The following is a 25,401-nucleotide window of genomic DNA, read 5'->3' on the forward strand; positions in this document are numbered from 1 at the left end:
ATTTAATCATCTAGGAATCACCCATCACATTATCAGATTTTGAGTTTAAACTCATTCAGCGTCTTATTCCCCAAAGTAAATAATGGAATAAAAGGCATCTTTTCTCTTGGACCAAAGGCAAAGATTTTTCATTCAAACAGGATTTGTAACTTCGTTCTACACACGTATAACATACTGGAGGAAGTCGAGGAGCGACAAGTAATCACGTCACTTATCAACTCAATGGACAGGTAATAAAATAAGTTATCAACCTGCAGGCTATTGAACATTGACAGGTATTGTCTGGGTTCGCTTTGGGGTCACCAGTTGATTGGTCACCTGTCTTGGAAGAACATTTCGTGGAAGCCTTTCAGAGCAGTGACATGTTTGCCGGAAGCGATCGACAATTCGCGGTAGAGCTAGTGTAATGTGAACCGTGTTTGTGCAAGCGTGTTGCCCTGAAGTAAAGTGTAGTTTTGACGGTTATTCTGTACACATTCTGTCAAGGGTTAATGCAAATTAGATGACCACTTATTGACGATCGGCTGGTGTTAAAGCATCGACATTTAAGCTGGCGGGAGAGAAATCTTTGCGCCCTGTCACAGGAAATGGTTAGGTTGGTTGTTTTTCGTTTTAGCTTAGCTACGTTAATATTGCTCAGACCAAAGCTTGTGGTTTGGGCGTGCTGAAGATTTAGAGGTTCCCGTTTGGGGCTATCAGTAAGATGGCGTGTTTTGACAAGAAACTATAGTCACTTTGTTAATGGCAGTTTCTATCGCTTATTATCGCGAATTCAAAACCTGCCAAAAAGTACGTTTTGATTACAAATGATCTTAAAGATTTTTACTTTTTCTTCTAGATTTGGCAAGCTCTGATGATTCTCAGAATCCTTCGTTAAACGCTGCGGTTGATGGAAGTTTGATGAGAAAACCACATGTTAGAAACGAACAAAGATTGTGAAGTGAAGTGAAGATTCTGTTGAAGAGTATCGTCCAATAGGCGTTGAGAGTTGTATCCATTGGAAAAATCCGGCATTAAATGGCGTTCTTTTGTCCCTCTCTCGTTGGAAGGAAGCCCTCAACGGCCGGGAAATACAAAGGTAGGAATGCGGTGAAGCTTCTTTTCTCTTAAAATTCCAAGGTACAAAAATTTACAAATTCTATGATATTTCCACTACGGGTAGTAATTCCAAATACTGCACAGTGGTGTATTTGAATGATGTTGATTTGTCCTCTCAAGTTAGAATCGATCGCATAGCTCGAGGCTCAAAATGCATGAATAGGGAAGGTTTAATTAATGAATACGTTATTCTCAAGCTAGCTTTTAATTACAGTAATTTGAATTGCCGCCCTGGAAACGAGCCCTTAAGATAATTAATCGACCGTGATTTTTTAAATTTTTCCAAACAAAATGTACAAGAGAACAGTTTTGTTGCCGGCAGGAGGTTGAAAAATACCGTCCGAGTTTGCGCGATGGAGCGGAAAATTCTACCTACATCGAACTAAGTCCTGCATTTTGTTTATAACACGTTGGTAGTAATGTCACCGCTTATTAACAACGACTCAAAATAAAATGCCGTGATTGTTTTTAAAAATTTGTACGAGGACTATTTGACAGAGAGAGTACGATTTAATACTATTCGATCATTAAAATGTTGTGAGGTATAAGAGATGTATGCGTTGTCATCGTTACGTGCGAAGTTTCGTAGTGGTTACAGATTAGTGGTATGATTGTTTGCCTTGCAAACTGCAAACATCCATAAGCTTGTAGTGAATACGCGTGAATACTCGGAAATCGCGTTTTGGGTTTTGTCCCAGCGCGTTTAACACTTTGCAACAATAATGTAGCTTTTAATTTTGTTCAATTGAGGTACTTTCACGCTGTGAATCAAAATACGACTTTGCATTTTCTCGAGGGTCAAAATGATACCGAGACTCGTCTCGTATTAATAACCTTAAATTCTTTACACTTGAGGGATTAGCGAGACATTCAGTTGTATTGCAAAGCATGATACAAAACAAAACACTTTGTTTGCTGCTCTTGAAAACACAGATAAAAAACAGCGTTTATCATATTAACTTGCTTTTGGCTGAAGTGCTTTCAAAAAACTGATGAGATGAGTTTTTGCCCTCACTCAAGTAAAATTCTGCTTGACAGTGGCATTTCGACACTGCACAGTTTATTCTCGAAAACTTTCAGCTTTTTAATGTAGTATAAAAACAAGAAGAAAGCAAATCCTTGGTTAAGTACAATTTCACAATGTGACATTTTCTCTTTCAAGTATCGAGTTATTAATTAGTTAGTTTACATCGTTTTATACAGATATTGTTTAAAATATTGCAAGTATGCCCTTCCTAGACTCTTGGACGCATCAGTGCAAACGTGTCTAGCAGTTAGTCAAAACAATGTTTACTCTGCGTCAGTTTAAGGATTTTTGCATAATTTTGTTTCCGTTTTACGTAAACGCAACGTAAAGATGTTTGCCAAATTAAATAGATCCCTTATTAAAAGATGCGGATTTCATGTAAAGATGTGATTTTTTTTTTCTTATTTGAGTCAATAGGTCGTCTGGAAAACAAAACGTTGTATAGGTCATTAGTGAGACAAAGCAGTCTTACGAACTAATATTTTTGACACGAAATAAACCACGTTACGAAATATTAGTTTCGTATATGTCACATTTTGTCTGATTTTGTTGAACTGAACACGTCATTACTTTATTAAGAAAAAATGTTGCCACGTTAATTTCCTGTTTCATAGTGCAAATGTAACATTTATTTTTAACTATAACTGCGTCCGTCATTCTTTGCATTTCTAAGTTACGCCTTCCTGCCTTACCTCATAGCCAACAAGATGGCCGCTAAGAGCCTCGGAATTCACCTAACTTGACATCCTTTTATAGTCGAGCAAAGCTGTCAAGATAGCTTTAGGTTCGTTAATTTGGCACTTAAAAACTTCTCGTGTTTCCAGACTTTTAATCGTCTTGTCTTGCATCGCGTTAGTAGAGTTTGTCCCACTCTTTTACTGTGGAAGAAATGAAATTAGAGGTTTGAAATTTTACGATACGTATGACAAAAAGCTGATAACAAACGAGGTGAAACAGCTAAAGGAACAATCGAACTTTTACTCAAATATTTGCCACTAGTACTGTCATAGTTTCTACATTTTTCTTAATTTCAGCTAACACTACAAATTTTATACAGGTCGTTTGCTTCGAATTTTATTAGTGCTTTTTGAGGGACTGATGTTATGAGAAGCAGTCTGAGGTATTTTCCCCTTTCACGCTGAAACTCAGAGAACTGATATGACAATTCATTCTGGCTAAGTTGAGGCCATGTGCCAAACATGAGAAGGGTTACGTCCCCTCCCGTAGGGGTTGGGGGGGACTCCCCTATATAAGCTCTATACCGGAGCCCATGGCTCTAAAGGTATGGGCGGCGCCAAAGGGTGGGTCTTTTGAGCCATTTTAGTCTGAAATAGGGTATAGATTGCAACTATTATATTTTGGGTTTGAAGTTACAGAAACGGGTATGGTTTTGCATCGCGAGACCTGGGCTGAAAGTGGGCATGCATTTTAGGGGCCAAGGTCTGAAAAAGGATACGGAAAAATTACACAGTTTGGTCTGAAATCGGAGTAGACATCCCCACCCCCACCAAAAATTCATAGGAGTATCCCTCCCCTCCCTTAGGGGCTTAGGTATATTTTTCTGGACCAGTGTGTTTTCTTTACTAAACGAATTATGGAGAAGAGAACTTGAATCGGCCAATTTGTGCCATTACCTTTCCCTTTTGTTGGACAGAATCTTTCATACCAAAAAGTTACTTTCTCAAGGAACCCATTAACGTGCATTAGCCTGGAAAATTCTGTGATCTTTTCAAGTGCTTTCAAAAATTCTCTAAGGCGTTAACTCATACGCTTTTGGCCTTTTCAGAAAGCCCAAATCCCTGCTTGATTTAGGACCTTTTAGCATTTCGTCCTTTGAAGTCTTTCTTATTATATCTCAGGTTTTAGGACACTCGGCTAAATGCAATTTAGTTTCAACACCTAAGCATACAGGGAGAGAGCAGTAGAGAGAGGCAAGCGGTTTTTTTTTAGATTTTTGTAGGCAATTATTGATTTAAAACTATTTCAGTAATTTCCTCCACACATCTGCTATTAAAAGCAATTTTAAGCCAAAAAATTCGGCGACCAAAAACGTTAAGTGATTAATTATAGAAATTTGCCCATGTGTGTGTTTTGTAAAAGCTTTTCTAAACGCTTATGTCCATGTACAGTGACCACAAAATATTTCTGCGGTTTGATCGTGCTTGTGATCACAATTTGGATCGAGGTATGCGTTTAACCTTTATACCTTGTGAGATGGGACGATTTTTGGCACTTAGACTAATTGAACAACTGAGCACTTGAAGTTTTCATTTGAATGGTCAGACATGTACTTTGGAATTTATCCACAGACTTAAAGGTAGAACCACCTTGTACAGCATAATAAACAGCATCAAAGAAAAGTACTGCTCAGTAGCTTTCATTTGAATAGCCACACTTTAGGATTTCATCCCCGGACTCGAAAGTTAGCATCACCTTGTACAGTTTAATAAACAGCATTACAGGAAAGTACTGCTCAGTAGCTTTCATTTGAATAGCCACACTGATACCTAAAATTTCACCTGCAGACAAAAGTTAGAACGACGGTTGCTCGACTCAAAGGTTTACTAACTACAGGGGAAAAGGTTAAAATTTGTTGGCTCTAATTTGTCGAATCAGTCTTCAGCTCTGCATGCAGATCCTGATATTCGCACGGCACGCCTAAACTCGCTGGTACGTACCTGAGTCATTTCGGGCTAAAACCGGATTAAAACCCCCATAACTAGCTAGCAGAGATAGAAAAGCACTGTTTAATACAGCTTTCATGTGAATTAAATGCTCTACTGCAATAGTCCAATAATTAATAGGATAGTGGCGCCATTCTCTGGAACAGTCTTGTAACTTAAGGAAAGCAGAGTCCCTTAGGCAATTTAAACGATTACTCAAAGAACTGTTAGGCACGGCATTCGTGGAAAGCAGCTTTTTCTTTTTATTTAAATATTTTTATCATATTAGTATTAGGTATTTTTAAAGCTGACGAATTTTGTACCGTGGATAAATAAAGTTTATCATATCATATCATCAATACGTTTAAATTTTCTTTAATGTTATAACAAGACAGCCTCCGAGAGTGGAATGTCAGTACTGAAAATTAATGGTTTGTTGTGGGAGATCTGTTGCTTTTCCATCTTGTTTTAATCGGATTTGGTTGCTAACTAAGATTTCTAAGTGGCTTGCATGTTTCCACGTATTTGCAGTCCGCGTAATTCCAGAACGTTCTTCCGTTTTAACAACATTTTTCGTGTACGTAATGTATTTTGGAGACTTTCAGGAAACCGCGGATTTGCACACCACGAAGGCCATTTGCAAAATAATCAAAAAACATTTAATGGTCAATGCGATTAAAAAACTCCGCAAGTTTCGCAACTTTTAAAGTTAAATCGCATTTCTTTTATGTACTTAAGGTTTACATGCAAACCTTATAAAATACCATTTTCATTGTCTTTTCCAAGTCTTACGAACCGCGGGTTACGAACCCAAAACTAACGGTTGGAATTCTTTGGACTCTGAACGATCACTGTTTCAAATTTCATTTTGAACTGATACAATTATAACAATCAATTATTATGTTAAAACTGACTTTCACTCATAAACGCAAAATCTAAAACCCACCACAATCACAACGTTTGACCCTAACTGGCGAAAAGGACAATAGTATGGTTTGCCGTTCTTTTTCTCTAAAAAAAAAAAAAACAGTGAAATTTCATCTTTTTTCTGTAGCCAACACCGCTAGGTGATAAATTGACACTGCAATGTTCGGGAGTCGCCATGTTTCAAAGGACAATCCTGTTTCCGTGCATTAAAGATCATAATAAAATAATCTGTTGAATTAGTCAGCAAATGCTGTGGAACGATAATCCACTATAATAAAAGATTCCTGCTGTTAATAGATCAACGCTAAAAAATTGACGGATTCCGCCCAAAAAGGTTGTCAGGTTATCAGGCTTTGCGGTGTAGAGTAGCTCCTGCGGTGTTAGGCGTTTGAACTTATCTTTATATCTTGTTCAGTGCTGATAGATTTAATTCATACACTTCACTCGCCTTTTTAAGATTTCTGGCGAGTTTTGAATTTTTTTCCTCCTCTAATTCCACTTCTCCGCCTTCCGGATCATTCTGCGGAGTATACCAGAACTCAACGAGCGCGTGCGCGCGTGCGTGCGTGCAAAGCGTGCACCTGCAGTAAGATCTTCGAAGTTACCCCCGTGCACTGTCGACACGCACCTTGGAAGTAGACTGGCAAAGGAAATTATCGTTACACCGGTTTCTTCCCTCTCTCCATTCAAAGAACTGAGCAATTGTGTGCGATCTCAGTTTTCCATCTTAAAGAATGAGGAGACCTGGGTACAAAATCTTCTCGGCCGGTCTAATAAATGTCGCCAGACTTTTTTCAGTCAAACACGCTTTTCTAAAAATATAACCTCTTGCTATTTAAAATTTCAATTTTTTTTCTGTGTCGCAGAATTTCTAGAATGCAAAACAGTTTCTATTTTTATTTGTGTTTATTCACTTCCCAGTGTTGTCTCGCGAGCATTCCTCGTGGATATCCGAGTTTATATATTTTAGTCAAACACACTTTTCTAAAAATACAACCCCTTGCTATTTTAGATTTTAATTTTTTTTCTGTTGTTCAGAATTTCAAGAATTCGAAACAGTTCCTATTTTTATTTGTGTTTATTCACTTCCCAGTGTTTTCTTGTGAGTTTATATATCGCGTTTTGCACCTTAGTATCTTACCGCACGGCCCGCGCGCGCTGTTCACGTTAATATTTCTGGCCTCAGATAGCCTAGTTATCACTCTAAAAAGTTTATTATGCTTTGTAAAGTGGTTATGGGTTTGTAAGTGAAATATTATAGTGTGAACATTTAATGATAGCTATATTGAGGAGTGAAGTTTCTTTTGGCGCGCTGTGCAGTTTATACCGCTATTAGGCTATTCAAAGCTCTTGTAACCTGTAATTCGGAACGCTGATGATTCAAATGAAAGCTGCCGAACCTTCTCGTAATACTGTTTATAATTATTACAGTTTAACAGTGGTTATAGCTTTTTCATTTCGGTGGATGAAAACCGAAAGTGTTACTATTCACATGTAGTCCATTAAGGCCTGAGTATTTTCCTTTAATTTGAAACTGCATTTTGTTCTGTACAAAGATGTTCAAGCTTAATAAGTGCTTGGATGAAATTCTTGATAAGAAGTTCAACGGCTCTTTCCTTTAGTGCTGTTTATCGGTCCCAGTAGCTTGAAAACAAAATTTTGGTTGTAATTCAATTCAGTTCTGCTTTGTTGCGAGTAAAGCTGTTTTCACGCACCCTCCATAGTTTTCCAATTCGTTCCGTGACCGCTATACCCAAGCAAACTAGCGTGTCTTTCCCTGTAATCTTCTTATGGCCTTTAAGTTAAGCGTGTCGACAATTATGTACGATGCCGAACGCCGGCCGGCTGCCGGAATTTGCTAATAGTATACAATTCACAGCGATTAGCACTTACTACTGTTAAGGTCAGGCTCGGCAACTGCAGTAAAACATGCTTCAACTTCTGAGTCTCAACGACATATCATCAAAATATTTTCCCATGCTCTAAAATGAAAGCTACTGCGCAGAAGTATTCAGTGGTGCATTCATTTTTCAGTATCTTCCAAGCCGAATTTTTTGTTAATTTTAGATCTAGACTTTCCTCGCGGACGGCAGGTCAGTTTAAGTTGCCATTTTAAAACCTTTTTGTTTTTGTTTTGGATGGGACGCGGAAAAGAATCCCCCTTGATAAGGCAATCCTTTAATATTATCTATTGAGCACTCACACGGTTTTAAGCCCATAAAAGATGCCGTTGTTTTTAATCTGTCTCATGCAATTTATCATAAATATTTAGTAAATCGTTTTTGAACGAAAGTCTTTGCATTGAGTTTGCATTGAGCAGGAAGAGCTGTTATTAAAGAGTATCAGTTTAGTTAGGCTTGCGGCGCAATTTTTTTTTTTTTTTTTTTAGAAATAGATGGTATTAGTGTTTCTTTTAGAAGATATTTCCTTTTCAGAGTAAACGGGAATACTCGAATCTTCCTAAGCGACCACCCAGATGCAACATGGCGATCTCCAGTATAGTGATTTGACCAAAAATTGGAAAAAATTATACTCGATATGAAAGACACGTGTTCGTTCAAAGATAGTTAGTTTGTCATCTTTTAGCTTCATCTCCTCCAGACAGAAGAATGCACTGGAAAACAAACAACGATACAAAAGCTTGCAAAACATCTTAAACTGGATGAATAACATCCCCTTCCAACATAAATAAAGGTGCACTGATGTTATTCTGATACCGGTATTTTAGTTTTATTTTTTTGTTTTGTTTGTTTGTTTTGTTTTGTTTTGTTTTGTTTTTTTGTTCTTTTTTCGTTTTCTTTTTTCCAATTGAGAATGGTTGTTATTCAACGGAAGCATTTCGTCTTTGGAGACAAGTAAAATCGTCGATTATTTTGAAAAAAAAAAATCAACTACGTAGTATCGAAAACAAGTCCTCGAAACGTATGTCATCTAGCCTTGTTGCAATAACGAAAGGGCACAGTTGTCACCATTCGATTCAAAACAACTGCCTCAAGCGCATTGTCCGCCTCGCAAAAAAGGAAAGAATTATACTCGATATTAAGGACACGTATTCGTTCAAAGATAGTTCGTTATCCTTTAGCTTCATTTTCTCAAGACAGAAGAATGCATTAGAAAACAAACAACGATACAAAAGCTTGCAAAACATCTTAAATTGGATGAATAACATCCCCTTCCAACATAAATAAAGGTGCACTGATGTTATTCTGATACCGGCATTGACTTTTTTTTAGTTTATTTTAGATTTTTTGTTGTTGTTGTTGTTTTCTTTTTGTTTGTTTTTGTGTTTTGGTTTTCGATATTTTTTTTCAGTTGAGAATGGTTGTTATTCAATGGAAGCATTTCGTCTTTGGAGACTTAAGTAAAATCGTCGATTATTTTGAAAAAAAAAATCAACTACGTAGTATCGAAAACAAGTCCTCGAAACGTATGTCATCTAGTCTTTTTGCAATAACGAAAGAGCACAGTTGTCACTATTCGATTCAAAACAACTGCCTCAAGCGCATTGTCCGCCTCGCAAAAAAGGAAAGAATTATACTCGATATTAAGGACACGTGTTCGTTCAAAGATAGTTCGTTATCTTTTAGCTTCATCTTCTCAAGACAGAAGAATGCATTAGAAAACAAACAACGATACAAAAGTTTCCAAAACATCTTAAATTGGATGAATAATATCCCCTTCCAACATAAATAAAGGTGCACTGATGTTATTCTGATACCGGCATTGACTACTGTTAGTTTATTTTAGTTTTGTTTTTGTTTTATTTGTTTGATTTTTTGTTTTTGTGTTTTGGTTTTCGATTTTTTTTTTCAATTGAGAATAGTTGTTATTCAACGGAAGCATTTCGTCTTTGGAGACTTAAGTAAAATCGTCGATTATTTTGAAAAAAAAAAAAAAACTACGTAGTATCGAAAACAAGTCCTCGAAACGTATGTCATCTAGTCTTTTTGCAATAACGAAAGGGCACAGTTGTCACCATTCGATTCAAAACAACTGCCTCAAGCGCATTTTCCGCCTCGCAAAAAGGAAAGAATTAATTATACTCGATATTAAGGACACGTGTTCGTTCAAAGACAGTTCGTTATCTTTTAGCTTCATCTCCTCCAGACAGAAGAATGCATTAGAAAACAAACAACGATACAAAAGCTTGCAAAACATCTCAAATTGGATGAATAACATCCCCTTCCAACATAAATAAAGGTGCACTGACGTTATTCTGATACCGGCATTGACTTTTTTTAGTTTATTTTCGATTTTTGTTTTTGTTTTTTTTTTTGTTTTTTTTTTTTCAATTGAGAATGGTTGTTATTCGACGGAAGCATTTCGTCTTTGGAGGCTTCAGTAAAATTGTCGATTATTTTGAAAAAAAAAATCAACTACGTAGTATCGAAAACAAGTCCTCGAAACGTATGCCATCTAGACTTTTTGGAATAACGAAAGGGCACAGCTGTCACCATTCAATTCAAAACAACTGCCTCAAGCGCACTGCCCGCCTCGCAAAAAGTAAAAGGAAGCTTCATAGGTTTAGGGTCAGTACCTCGCTACAAAGCCTGAAATCAAATCTCGTTCGTAGTCGGGCTTGCACTAAAATCTAAAGGTCTTTTACAATGACCAGTGGCCATCAAAATTTGTCAGGTTCCACAACAAAAACCGCTTGGCAGGTAGCCTGTGCGCATGCGTCTCCTCAGGAAATAAAAGCCGTTGGCGCGGTAATCTCGTTCCCAGAGCCCTCGCTATTCTTGTCCAGCGGAACGGGAAACGAGAGAGTCTCGACACAGCGGCAAAATTAGTGCGCATGCTCCAGAGATTTGTGATTCAAGCGTGAATCAATTACGAATGCTCCACTTCAATCGCCAAATTTACACCTGTTACCACAATATTTTTTTGGTTGAATAAGATATGTGATGGAGGAAGTTCAAGGGAACCTTTCCTGAAAGCGACAACCTTATCTAATTTGATTTGGGCTTATCCACGCGAAATGAGAAGAAGCAATGGGAATTTTAAAAATGCCGCCATTTGGTCGAGTAAGATTGCTCACGCGTGACGAGCATGCGCACTCATTTTGCCGCTGTGTCGAGAGTCTCTCGTTTCCCGTTCCGCTGGACAAGGGTAACGAGGACTCTGGGAACGAGATTGTTGGCGCGGCGGCTACTTGAGATATTATACTGTTATTAGCCTAAAGCAGGTACCCTTGAGGACTGTGCCTCCTCTGCTTCTGCGCATATATTCTGCGCATCTCGGGATGGTCCGGAAGATCCCAGTAATACAAAGGTTTTTTTCTGGCGCGGTTTATGACTACGCGCGTAAAACAGATCTTAGCAAGGGTTGTTGGAGTCCAAAAAAAAAATTAGGAAGAACCACGCATTTTTCAGAGCTAAAAAGCTTCAATTCGGACGAAAATTCCATACATTGTTCTACAGAGAGCTAGTTAGAATTGTTCTTGCTTAAATTACTTAGAGAAATGCGTGGTTACCCCTAATAGACCTTTCTCCAAAATGGCAGCAACACATTTGAATGAGTTAAAATTGAACTGAATGAAAAACTGATACCAGCACTGGAAAGAGCACCTTTACTTTAGTAACCTTGCAAAGTTTCAGCATATCAGCTTAGGAAATGTAAGATGAAATTTGACAAATTTACAGACGTTTGACCCCCAGTCATACAAACGTCTGTAAATTTTTCATTTTTCAACTAACATTTTCTCAGCTGATATTGCACCTTATAAGCTGACAGTTTGCAGGGTTACTAAAGTAAAAGTGCTCTTTCTAGTGCTGGTATTCGTTTTTAATTTTAACTTTATTTGAATTTTCGGCCGCCATTTTGGAGAAGGGTCTATTTCCTTTTTGTATTTCAATCGGCTCTTAGTAAGATCTGTTTTTCTCGCACAGTTATGAACTGCGAATATATAAATACCTCTGTATTATGGAGGCACCGTCCTATGGGCTCTTATTCAGGACAGTAAAGCAGTTGAAATTTTACTCTTTAGTTCTGAAAACGTGTGCGTGAATACATGGAATTGTTTTTCAAGCAAAGATCGTGCTATCTGGCTTAGCTAATGACTATTTCACTAAGCATTAAAGGTTGAATATAACCTTTGATGCCTTTTAAAATATGACCCTTTCAAACCTGAAATGTACGTCCATTTTCACAGGGGCGCTTATCGAGAGCTTTTAAGCAAAACACTTGAAATAGTTTCTCCTGTGTTACCAGATCGTTTTGTGCTGTTTCGAGCTGGTTGGCTCTCGTCAGCACGGTGTAGCACAGCAAAAGGTAGAACAACCAACGCGAGTCGAGTTGTCTGCCAAATGCACGTGGTAGCCGATTTCGGATGGGCCCAGCTTGAAACAGCTGTCATTTCGCTGTCGTGTTAAGTTTTCTGCGCAGTCCGATCAGTCTTGCAGAAATTTGAGTCATTTATATTTTTGGCTGATTAGATCTTTCACAGATCCTGCGTATACTTGCAGCATTTTCGTTGGGCGGTTCCTTGCAGATTGTTTGCTTGGATACTGGAGCTGGAAATTGAAGTTACGTTGTACTGAGAAAGTTTTTATGAGCTGTCGGCCTTACGAAAATGCAAACTGGCCTTGTTTTTACGCATTTTTAACGACTTATTACAGGAACTAGTTTTTCAGTATCACGACATTTCAAGCTGACATTTTGCCAAGAAAACTTTAGATTTTTTTTACAACTAAATACCGTTTATACGTCAGATGCTCCTGTTTGAAACAGATTCACTAGATTCTAAAGGTGTCTGAACATTATAAAGTTCAGATTGTTATTAAACTTCGCGATTATAACGAACATGATCTACAGGCTCGTGTGACTAACTATTTTGCTGTATTTGTGCTATGCCGTGTGATTTCGAGAAGCTTTGAAAAACGCTGACCTATTCAGTGTTCTGTACAGTTCGTTGGGCATTGCATTGGCATGGTCTCGTCGTTCATCCTGTTTTATCAAAGTCTGTATCCATACTGTTGTAAGTTTTCAGTCTCTGGATGAAATCTTATGACCTTTCAAATGAAAGCTACTGAGCAGTACTTTCCTCTGATGTGTTGTACAGGGTGGTTCTAACTTTTGAGTCTGTGGATGAAATCAATACGAACTGATTTGAGTGTCTAATAATTCTTCTAGCTTATATCATAAGTGACAACACATTTTACCCAGCTATTTCTATTTGTTTTCAATGTTATTTTGAAAATGAAAGTTCTATTTTTCTTGTAGCTTAAAATTATATACTGTATTACATAACATCTGAAACGACACAAAACTTTCATCCAAATTGTATGGTTGCCAAAACTGTCAGAAAAGATTATGAACTGAATAGGGTGAAACAATTGGTTGACAAATGCTTCATTCTCCTTTGTGGCCTTTTGTATTGAAAACCGAACGGAATTGTTTGTCGAAGAGTTTATCGAAGCAAAGAAAACAACAGAGGGAGGAGAAATGGACGGCTAACAATGGCTAAAAGTTTTAGCTTGGAATTGAGTTTGCATGTTTAGATAGAAATATATATGCCCTTGTTGTTTTTGTTTGAAAAGGTTAATGGTTACTCGTGTGCTGTAATCCTTGTAAAAGGTCTACAAAGGATTGAAAAATATTCAAAAAAAGTTTCATTACTTTTTTTATTTCAGTTCAGCTTTTCGATGTCTAATTATCGCCGCATAACCTGCGGTAGTTTACTTTGTAAGTGATCGGAAGTTTTTTCTTCCTAAATTTATTTAATGAATTGAGGATTATTTATCCAACTCTTCAAACATAATTGTCACGCTTCTTCCGATAAGCTTTTAAGGCTTCGTATCGATTACCTTTTTAATTCTTTTCAACATCCACATTTAGCATTGAATACAATATTACGCGCCCATTCTGGTAAAACAGACGCAAAATTGACAAACCACGTCCCATTTTCGCGCAAACGAACCTCAGAAGCCGTCAAAATTCACGAATTCATTTGAAAGTCGGTAATCGACCTATCAGATAAGAAGTATACTTCCCGTGCCAGACAAGCGATGTGTCAAATTTCTGTTGTAACCATAGAAACAATTGAAGCTGAGAGGCACGGGAGAACACAATAACGCTTATCTAATGAGTTCTCCTCCTCCTCCGATAGTCTTATTGCATTTTTGAATAAGCCAGAGTGTAAATCGACCGCCCTTAAGTTCCGTTTTGAATTTTGGAGTCAAGATAACAGGCGAACATGGATTACGATGACGATTTCCAGCAAAACGGTAGGCAAAGTTTGTTTGTTAGCAAGTGATCTAAACAGTTCTTGCCAAATATGTCTACGAGACTGTAAATCCTGGAGATTTCAAAACACTGCGGAACGTTTTGAAACGCAATCGTCGCCGTGAATCGATCGTTTAAGACGATCTGGTTTTTATTTTGCTATTGGATTTTCAAGTTGTCTTTCTATTTATTGCACCTGCCATTTTTCGTTTAAACTGCTGAATCGAAAGGCGTTGAAACTACACCACTACGAAAGTAGCTGGACTATGGACAAACTTCAGTGTTTTTGGGTGTATTCCCAAAGGACTAAAAATATCAACAAAGTACTTCAATTCAAGCACTCGAAAGTAAATTGAAAAAATTGAAATAAATTATTTTATCTTAATTAGACAAGTACAGATCGGCCAAAATCTTTGTTGATTTCTTGCTTCTTTGCACTCACCTTAATTCCACTGAAAGAAGGTTTTTACTCAATTTTGATTCTCAATTTTTACACAATCAAAAACCATGTGGAAATTGTAATTAAAATTCACGAATCCGGCTTAAATCATAACATATTTTTACATCGGTTATAAAGAAAAAATAAGCGAAAGAATACAATAGCTACTGGAAATTTTCGACATTTGATGCGGAAAATCGTAAGTCGCTAATCGAGCGAAAATGGCGTCGCTTTTTGGTGTTTATGTATTGATGTTGAAAACAAATGGGAAATTATTCAGATAGAACCTCAGACACAAAGAGATTATGAAAGGTCTTTAAAATCAATCTAAAGGAAATTTAGCCAGTTAAGAACAAGATAAACGTTTTAAAAAATAAAAGTTAGCAACATTCTAAGATGGCTGGTTTCAGTCCATTTCCTTGTACGTGCAAATACTGGCTTATATAAGTACGTCATTTGGGAGACATTCATTGTTATTATAATTTCATAGATTATACATGAAAGCCCTCTAAAATAACTCGCGTGTTTTCTGTTTATATTCGTTGCACGTTCCTTTTCAAAACAAAGCATGTCGAAGATTCCCTTATGCGCAAATGGCTTTTGAAAAAAATTAAAGTGAATGTATTCGAATTTTTCGATTTCCGCTCCTTTTTTCTCAGCAATTAACAATATCCACCATACAGCACGGTTAATTGTATTGCAAGTCATGTCCGCTCTGACTTCTCACGTTTTCCTAATATCGGCCCTATCACTTGAAAACTGCGGATGTCTTTACAAGCAAAGGTAAACAGATTTTCATTATCCCTCGTCTTTTCCTACTCTCACTAAATTTCTTTACCAAACGAGTACATGAGTTTCAGACACCCGTACAAAATTAATTTACAAACTTCGCAGCGTCTGCAAATCTAATTACTAAGCATTGTTTGTAAACCGTGAGGCGATACCGTGATATTTCTTTGTAAAAACACACTGCGGTCTCACCAATATAATTCCGGCAAAATAAACTTTTGCGAACATTTTCAAGTAACGTTTCCTTGCAACAAAAGTTGTGCGTCTAGTTGTACGAGACTAATGCATTAGGTAAAAAGTATTGAATAGACTTTGTATAATACCACTTATTCGTTAGATGTCTGGTTTATTCTGGAATTAGCACTTGGACATCGCATAAATTGTAAAAATAGTCACAATTTTTATACGGGCTGTTCGGTTGTCAGATATTAAAGCTTGTTTATCTTAAGGTTTTTCCGGTAGATAGAGCCCTACCGACGCGAAGGCAGTGAGGTCGTGGTATATTTGTTTCAGAACTGAATTCAGCACATATCAGTTTACCACACTTTAGGCAAATGTTGCTGTCTTTACAAACTTAATTAACCTTTTAAATTTTCTCCAGCCTTAAGCTCTCTTATTTAAACATATTCTTTCTGAAGTCAAGACCTTTTGAGTCGACGGACGAAATCCTAAAATGAGGTAATCCAAATTAAATAAAATCAAAGCGATTCTTTCTTGTTGTGCTGTTTATAAAGTTGTTAACGTTGATTCAGCTGACTTTGAAAAGCTCTTTCTCTTAGAAATACTCAGCGCTTTTGGCGCTTATTATGTTCCAGATTTTTTTAAGTGGAAATTTGAAGACATTTGTCGTATTTTGGCTTTGAAGAAAACAACAATTATGTTATAATATGTTGGAGGGTCCATGATGTACAGATAAGGACGAGGTTCTAAGCTTGCGGGTATATGAGAGCTTGAGATTGAATTGAAAAGCGTAAACGTCAAAGGCATTATAGACTCATTGTCTCTGTAGCTCTCTTCATCAAAAGGAATTAGAGACATTACTCTTAAAAACGTCTGTAAACATGTTTCAATTCACTGAGCAATAAACGACGCATTCTAACACGTTTTTTTTTAATATATATTTTTTATTTTCGCGAAGGTTAGATTGAGAAAAAAAATCGTTGAAAAATTGTGAATAAAATTCTCTCGTGTAAAGCGATCGCCAAATTAAGAGGGTTAAATTGTCCAAGACTTTGGACAGTTCAAAGATTCTAATACCAAAATGTTGAGTTTTATTCTTTATTCAGAAGTGCGTCAACCGTTATCAGCCTTCATTTGAGTTATGGCTAGTACCGATGTAGTACTGATTTACATAAGCTTTTTATTTTGTCTTCGAGAACACATACTACGCAAAAACTTGCACAACTTGTAAGGCGTATTTTGCTGTTTAGAACTTTGAAAAACTGGCAAAAAAAAAAAATATCAGCAAGCCCGTCGATAACCTAACGAAATAACAACTACTAAATACTATTAAGTTTAACGGAGATAAAACTTTAGGTATGAAAACATACTAAAATCATCGATTGAGACTGAGTCGTTATTTATACATGTGTGGATTCTCAATGACTAACTGCATACGTCAACGCAAATAAACGCTATTGGGTTATGGTGATACAGATATTGTTGCAGTTGCAGTGTGCGTTTCAAAACGAGCTTGCGCATGCGTAGAAGCACACGCCTATCGCCTAACAACACTCAATTGTATTTGATTCGCTATTGGAGCGTGAGAGATAAAAATAGTTTTGGTCTAGACCTCCTGGAGGCTTTGAATTAAGAAACTGTCGATATTCGCTCAGCTTTGGTAGAAAAACAACCCAGCTTGTGGTAGATCTGTCATTGTTTGTCTCTGCGGTGAGACAGAAGGCTGCAGCGATCCCTCGCAATTTTGTTCTATTTCTTGCACGATGTGTTGCCTCGCCATAGGTAAGGAAAATATCGCAAGTATTCGATAATGGGTTTTCATTGCCGTTCAGTTTTCAGTGGCTAGGAGGTTGTGAACTGAAGGGTAAAAAGTTCTCCATTTGTTTAGCAGTTTCGTACTACAATACGTATGTAGACGAAATCCCAAAATCTGTCCTTTTAGTTGAAAGCTCTTCATCTGTACATGCCTATGTCGTCTATATGATTCTAAGTCTTTAGTTTGTGGTATAGCTTTAAAGTTGGTACTACTTGTGTTAACTTTGTGGTCTGTGGATAAAATCCCTAAAATCTTGAACGGTGATCGGTCACACGAAATCTGCTCAGCTCTATTCGGTTTGTATGTTACGTCAAGCCTCCATCTTGTGGTTATTAAGAAACTGTTTTAGATTGTCTTCTTTGTTTCAAATGGCCATCAAGTCATTGTGGCCTGAATATCTACAGATTGGTTTAGTGGCAAACCATCAGATGCAATATTCTTAGAAACTTGAGACGATCATTTGAAAACAAGAAAAAATTAACTTTAATTTTACTAGAACGTTTTTGAACAGGTTAAACTTTTGTTGATAAACTAAGTGGATTTGGACAATGTTTGTTGAGCTATGTCAAGAGATTTGGATATCTTAAGAGCCAAATCTTCGAAACGTTGTTTTGAATCTTGTCTAGCTTGGTCGTGAAATCTGTCTCGTTTTTGTCAGATAATGGGGGTAATTTCGAATATTTATTGCAGTGTTCAAAGCTTTGATACACAAAGGAAGTGAAACTTAGTATCAAAAATTGATGAAGCCTTTGGCTGAGGCAACCAGTTAGAAAAAGCTTACAGATATAAATAAGAAATAATTTGGGGATCGATAGAAGCAAACTTTTTAGCAAAAGAATAAAGGAGGCAAGGACAAAAAATAATATATATTTTCTGAAAACATTTTCTTTGCATTCTAGCTGATTTTTTTTCATCCAAGTTGTGACAATGCTCGTAATAGTGTTACGATATCAAAAGCTTATGAGAAGTCATTAAATTTGTGATATTCGATTTTGAATGTTAAACCATGCAAAATAATCTGTTTGTATGAAGCCATATGCTTCTGTTTTCTGCCATCGATGTTAGTTCCTCCGAGTACGAATTGGCTTAAGATAGGAATTGTTTTTAAACTGGAAGTTAGATGAATCGAACGCTCAGACAGAAATAAAATATTTAACAGTGAGGCAAACTGTAGGAATGATTTTATGTGTTTAGGCGATGGAATGCTATTTGTTATGACGTCATTATGTCATTTCACAGTAGATTTCACTTTCATAATCATCGCGTGTTTTCTAAGACACTGCACAGGATAAACGAAAATCAAACTGACTATAGTACGCGCGCAAGGAAACAGATATAACTAAATTGCAATTACTGTGATTCTTATGCGGCACAAGCCTTCTAACGGATTCGTTAGTAAATGAAATTGCTGGCTTTTTAAGGGCGTTTATTTTAACTTGCACACTGATCTCAAAGGGGCGATGGTGAATTAAATGCTCTGTTTTTTATGCGTTGCAGCCTTTTGTCTTTGATATTTCACGTTATCTACTCGTGCCTTGGTAGGTTTGCAATTTAGGGCTATGTTAATCTATTAGAATTCCTTGATAATTTTAGAATGTTTTAAGGAAGGAAACAGGGACAGCTTTATGGATTCTAGGTGAATTGAAGAAAATTATGATTTCAAGGTGTTCATGATTGAAAATTGAACCTTGAAGTTAACAATTGACGTAAATAGGCACCAAATAAACAGTTATTAACGCAAATTTTCTTTCATATAGATAAAGGTGCTATCGTCTAGAGCTGTCTTTTTTCCTTAAGTACCATCTTATCAGCTAATGGCGAAATTTTAAGTGTACATCCCTCTGAAATCTGTGATCGTATCTTGAACAATGGCGCCGGGAATACTTTCACACGAGATTGGACTAAAATAGCTTACAACTTGCTACCGAATGAACTAAATCCGTAACCATAAGATTTGTTTTTGTCCTTTGCACACATTCTATTGTTGCTTTTAATATCCCTGGTAACACTCTTGTTATAATTTTGATATTGTATTGGAATTTTTCCTTTATTGTTTTGTATGGTGGCAGAAATGCCTTTTTTAGAACTACCCCACTCAAAGAAATTGTATTTAAATGTACGTATTTTAACATGTTTTAAAGTATTTTTGAATACTTTTAGAAGCTTGGGAAAAATATCTAAAAGTTTCAATAGGCAAAGTAAGAACCACCTTGTACAGCTCTTCATAACTATGATTTGAATGGTCACAATTTAAAATTTCATCCACACACTCAAAACGACTAGAATCATCTTGTACGACATAATAAACAGCACCACAGGAAAGTGTTACTCAGTAGCTTTCATTTGAACTGGCAGACTTCATGATTTTATCGACAGCACAATAAACAGCACTACAGGTAGAGTACTATAAGTATTATTCAATAAATTGAACTATGCTTTACTTCTTATTTGCAAATTAACAATAACATAACTACGGTACAAAGCTACGGATTACAACTAGTCACACTAATGTACACCACGCCTCAAAGCCTTTAGTCTGGTTCCTTTTCTGGCAGCAAATACGGCGTAAACGAAGAGAATTTTGGAGGATATGTCGTTTACCACAGCATGTCCGGCCTTTTGGAATAAATTTCCTAATTTCCGAGTTGCCTTGAACCTCATTATGAAAGCGAGGCTAAGTGAAGAGTTTTTTGTGATGAAAATTGGTTTTCATTCTTATGCAAACAATGAGGTTCACCGCTACGTGGAAATGACCTATTCGTACGCTTTCGAGAGATCGACAGATCGTCGCACCAAACTTATCAGAAATCGAGGGCCCCGTCTAGAAACCAACTCAAGTTTTTTTCCTTGTAAGTTTTCTTTGTATTAACGGATGAAGAAAAAAAAACCTTACAAACTGACAACACAATACTTAATTAATTGCGTACAGACCAACACAACCAACTCAAATTGATTTGTATAGCCTTCAACTGGTTTCATGCATGGAAGCCATCTTAGGACTCTGGTGATGACTGATAATTTATTAATTTGGTCGCATTTTGGCGCGTGGCGTCGATTTATCTAAAGGTTATTTTCTTTTTTCGTAGTTTACACCTTAAAAAAGGCAAGAAAGAGAAAACTTCAAACGCTGAAGCCATTGCTGCCCGGAGGTTGTCGTTTGCAAGTAAACGTTGATCAAGATGATGACAGTGATAGCGGTATAAGCCAAGTTTACAGTCCAGGGATTCATAGTTCTTTCTCTCTTCCTGATATAGCGAAGACTGAGTTGGCATCTAGGCTTGCAGCGGCAACTCCTGCACACCCAGCGCACATCAAAGCAAGAGTTTTATGGAAATACGATCCTGTAGATTCAATCGACTTAAAGGTGGACAAGGGAGAAATAGTTCTTCTTCTTTACAGGAACAAAAGTAAAGTTTTGGCGGTCAACAACAAAGGCCAACGAGGATTTATACCGTTCAACTATTGTACTGTGCTACGCAAAAACGACTTTGTCGCGAGTGGATTCTTCCCTCACGCTGAGCAGATGAACGAAGTAAGAAACTTTCGACCTGTTAGGGTTTATTTCCACGACGATTGCTCTAAGGAATTAACAGCTCCTTCGTTACATTCAAGAAATTCATACAGCTTGAACAAAATGGATAAATTGCGAGGATTTGGCACTTCCTCTATGCAGCGATGGAGAAGTGATGAATCACTGTGCTGCGGCAACAATCACAAATCAAGAACTCAGAATATTTCGTCATCGCTCGAAGACTTATCCGACTTATCCGACGACAACCGAACAACGTCGATGGTCTCCGAGCTAATCCACTGGGATCGCAAAGCCCCGGAAACGTTTCGGCGCCGACAGAAGGTTCAAGTGACGCACTTTCGGAAGTTTGAAAATGAAGCATTGATGGTTTTATTTGATTTTCAAGCAGCTGATGAAAATGATTTGGATGTACGAAGAGGAGAAGTTGTGACTGTACTTAACAGAGATGATGAAGATTGGTGGTGGGTGATGAGAGCTGATGGAGACGAAGGATTTATTCCCAGTGCTTACGTGTCTATCGAAGCAATTCGCTTATGTGTTGGTGAGTGTCTTCTTTTAAAAACTGTTTAAAACACCTTCAGCGCTGTAAGAAATTATACTTCGGCACGCCATTGGAGATGGAGGCGCCCTTCTCTTTCTATCCCCAACCCAATAGACCATTTCCGAGTTGGTTTAATTTGAACCTCATTATGAAAGCGAGGCTAAGTGCAAAGTTTTTGTTATGAATATGTAAACAAAACTAATTTTCGGATGAAAAGTTTTGCACTTAGCCCCGTTTTCATAGCGAGGTTCACAGCAACTCGGAAATGGCCTATCAGGCCGCCTTGTCAAAGCCGCCACCTTACCACAAAGATTGACTTATGTATCACAGTAAGACATTTTGACACACCGTGATATTCCGAGAGTGTGCCCTGGGCCTATATGTGTTCAACGGACTCATTTCAGGAACTTTTTGCCGGAGAGAATTTATTGTTGGAGGGAATTTCGTATTTTAAAAATAGCTGGATTTAGGAAAATAACAATTTCGTACCTAGAGTACTTCGGCTCTTTGACCAGCGGTTGGTCGTTTAGAGAGGCTCTGATGTTACTGGAATTTTTCCACTGCAGAAATCTTGCGGCACAGCCAGACCTTGTTTCCCTATAAGCCATAATCGTTCTCAGAGTTTCGAACCTAAATGGTTAAAACCTATGACATATTTCAACCAAAACTACCTAAAAACTACGTCTTTTTAACGTTGCAGCTTGATATACCGTAACGGATTTAGCGGGCCAAAGAGGCCGTTTCCTTTGGGTGCTTAAAAAACCGTTGTAATTTAGTAAAAGGTCCATTGGCCATTTTCACTGTAAATAGCGAAAAGGAGACATGTTTCGTTTTCCAGATATAACTATAAATGCTATGTTAAATTCTCTCATCGAATTTTAAGTCGATTGATATGGAGACAATTATAATATTTGTAGAATGATATTACAGTGAAAGATTACTACTTGAAATGTTAGGTAAAATGCAATAAAGTATTTTATTGCTGTTGAATTGTTATTTTCGAGGGGACGTTACTTTCGGAGATCAATAGGAAGATAAAAAATTGACTGCGTCTTGTGGGAGGGGGGGGAATAGAAGGGCAACATTTATTCTCGTTTTTTTTTTTCTTTTTCCTTCTTAGGCTTCACTTTTTATATTTACCTTTGTAGTTTGAATGGTGGTCGAGGCCTCTGGGGCAGCATAAATCGCGGCACCTGGGTTTTGCGACATTCCCTTTTGAATAAAGTTACTGGACCCAAAATCTCCCAATTTTGCCGTCCACGAATTTGCTCTTTACTGTAAAAGAATATTTGCAGAGCTTATGTCTCTGTGAATAATTGCCACTGGCTTGGTTTTATGAAGGTGGTTTACTCCTTTTGCTACATCCATAGCCACGCTTGCAGTCTCCTCTTCATTCAATATTCGTCTCCCTAGCTCATCCCTAAGGCTCCTGTCCATGAGTTCTGTGATTATGAACGGTATTCCGTGGTGATTGGTTGCTCATCATCGTTACTATATTAGGATGGCGGCATTTCCACTGGGTGTTAATCTCCCGTCTAAAAATGTCTATGTTATGCTGGGAGACTAACACGTGATGCATTTCTTTTTCCGCCCCTTGGGAGCCTCTGAAAATGCCTTCTACAATGCGGCCCCACGCACCCCTTCCAAGCACTTTCTGCGTTAGGGCAATTTCTGCCCGAGAAACTGACCATTGAGTTGTTTCTCTTTGTAAGGCTTCTTTTAATTCTCTTATCCGTCTGTCTTTCTCCATCGTTTTCTGTGTGAGTCAAAGCAATTCTCGTTGTGCTCTGTTTTTCTGGGTCCGTTCTGCCTGCAGGATTTGGCGAAGTCTATAGAGATACATCTTCTTTGGGTATGGGCAGTTCTTTTGTCTCCATTTTCATGACCTCTCCCTATGAAGCAAGAGCAATAACATTTCTCAATAATTTTTTTTATTATTTATAAGGTTTTTTGGACCTTCTAAGTACGTTGGCTTCAATGGGACATACACTTTTTTTTCATTCTTTTTTGTCTTTTTCACTTGCGACTTAGCGGCGACTTTCTTGCGACTTAGCTGCGCCTTGCTACTCTCCTACGACTTTCCGGCTACTTTATTGCGACTTAGCTGCCAGAAATCCTGCGGTTATAAAATTCCAGTTTCTCAGCAATCTCGTACCCAGAAAGCCCTTTGGCTTTTTGGTTAGCGGGTGGTCGCCAGTCGAAACTCTGGGCTACTGGAATTTTATTACCGCAGGATTTCTACGGTAAAAGAATGGAAACCGAAACGGGATAACCAATCAAAAAATTTCAATAAAATTCCAGTTCCCCAGAGTCTCTCCAGGCGACCAACCTCTGTCCAAATCGCCTGAAGACTCTGGGTGCGAAGTTGGCCATAAAACGGAAAACAAAAACAGTAAAACTGCCCAAACAACTACACAACAGCATTAAAACGCTAACCTTATAGTCCTGGACGTATATTCTGGAGCTAGTTTGTGGGAAGCGTCTTAGATTGGAATACTTAATTCTGGGGAGTCACTTGCATTTAGCGAGGGCCTTGGGAATTTTATAATCGTTGCTTTACTTGTCAGAAGAGTAAAAGTTTTATATTTTTCTGCCGTTTTAGAAAGCACTCCAAGAAGCATCGACAGTTCAACAAGCGGAAGCTCTGAAGGAAGCATGAACCAAGTTAGGTTCCAAGACCCGCTCTGCACCGTTCACAGTTACGTCATAGAAGATTCCGACTCAGCCTCCGAATCAAACGAGCCACGTGACATTGAAAATGACTCACTGAGCGACACTGAGTCTGTAGACGACTTTTATCCGGGTTCAAAATTGAGCACGTGGTGTTAAACGAAACAAAGGCTGAATCTTACGTGATCACATGTAAATTAGTACACAGAAACTAAAACTGTCAAAAATTACTATAGGTTATTAATATATTATAAAAGAGAGTGGATTGGCAAGCCAAAGAACAATTTTCCAGTCGTAGTGCTTTTCTGTCAGTTAACATAATCATCATCATTATTTCTAAGTGACTGGTTCATAGCAAGTATTTTATACAAACTTATTAAAGTTTAATGTATCCTTTATTTTTGTTGCTGTGATTTTTGCACATCTTATAAGCGACCTCCAGAAAACCAACCCTCGAAAATAATTGCGTGCTGCTTGTATTTACATTTAGCCCATTCCGAATTTCATAAAGAGACTGAACCATAGTTTACACATTGTACAAATTAAGTCATCACCAGAAAGGTCACATAAATAATAATAATAATAATAATAATAATAATAATAATAATAATAATAATAATAATAGCTCATATCCTAAGCTCATGGCGCTTTACAATGATAAAATGATTTACATATCTCGAGCATGAAATAAGATATATCAAAATCTCTTTCACTTCACAAAGAAAATGAAAAGAAAACAAAAATTCATAAGCTAAAAATTAGTCAGTTTACCAAGTTTGGTTATCTTTCATTGCGTGGTAACCAGGCTGTGACCTGTCAAAGGTCGCCCGTTACTGAACTGGGGGGTGGGGGAGGGAGGGGATATTCCGGCAGACTAAAGCTTGTTAGAATGTTGAAAGCGTCTCCAATCATCGTTATCCATTGGGCAAACCAAAATTTTCTTCCTACTCGATGGGCCTGTTGACAACGAAGTTACCTCACCAAGAGGGTTACCCTAGCACTCGCACATTTCTTCTTTTTTACGCAACTCGTGTTTACAAGGCAGTTAGTATTAACCTCGCGTTAAGATAGCCCTAGCTAAGCGCTAGGGCTACTCTATGTCCGACGTAACCCTACCTGAACTCGACTACCCAGGCCAATTCTTTTTTCTGTTTCCAGACCCTCTGAAAAGTTGAAAAGAGCGGTCAATAACGCCATTTTCACCTTTCTTCACTCTCGTTATCTTTTTTTTCTGCCTATTTTTTTATCTCACGCGCTTTTACCCGCCTTGCGCTTTATATGAGTATAGTTGACCCGAGTGAAATTTTTCTTTTTAACCCGGGCTATGTTTAGCGCTCTTGCTAGGGTAATCCCAGCACGTGAGTTACCAAGTAAGTACGCGCTTGTGGACAAATTATATGTAGTGCCATTTTAAAGAATGTTCCGAAGTCTCGAGAACCCGTGTTGCATCACAAGCTCACGCTGAGAGCAAGGATCAAGGATCATCTTGCGCAATA

The 25,401-nt window shown here is 37.7% G+C and overlaps 1 protein-coding gene across 6 annotated transcripts; it reads left to right on the plus strand.

The window, feature by feature from the left end:
* Nucleotides 1-346: 346 nt before the first annotated feature.
* On the plus strand, nucleotides 347-24,301 carry LOC146485370 (uncharacterized). Of its 6 annotated transcripts, none has more exons than XM_085103479.1 (4): nucleotides 347-698; nucleotides 839-1,078; nucleotides 20,249-21,235; nucleotides 23,838-24,301. In XM_085103479.1, exons 2-4 carry the CDS (start codon nucleotides 1,018-1,020, stop codon nucleotides 24,062-24,064), a joined length of 1,275 nt encoding a protein of 424 aa, XP_084959605.1. In that variant the 5' UTR covers nucleotides 347-698; nucleotides 839-1,017; the 3' UTR covers nucleotides 24,065-24,301. The 6 variants fall into 6 exon arrangements, with proteins under 6 accessions (XP_084959605.1, XP_084959604.1, XP_084959606.1 ...); XM_085103478.1 differs by having other exon boundaries at nucleotides 347-595; XM_085103480.1 differs by having other exon boundaries at nucleotides 347-590.
* Nucleotides 24,302-25,401: the final 1,100 nt, after the last annotated feature.

Source organism: Pavona decussata, unplaced genomic scaffold (assembly GCF_977016875.1).
Source record: "Pavona decussata unplaced genomic scaffold, jaPavDecu1.1 SCAFFOLD_26, whole genome shotgun sequence".
Lineage (NCBI taxonomy): Eukaryota > Metazoa > Cnidaria > Anthozoa > Scleractinia > Agariciidae > Pavona > Pavona decussata.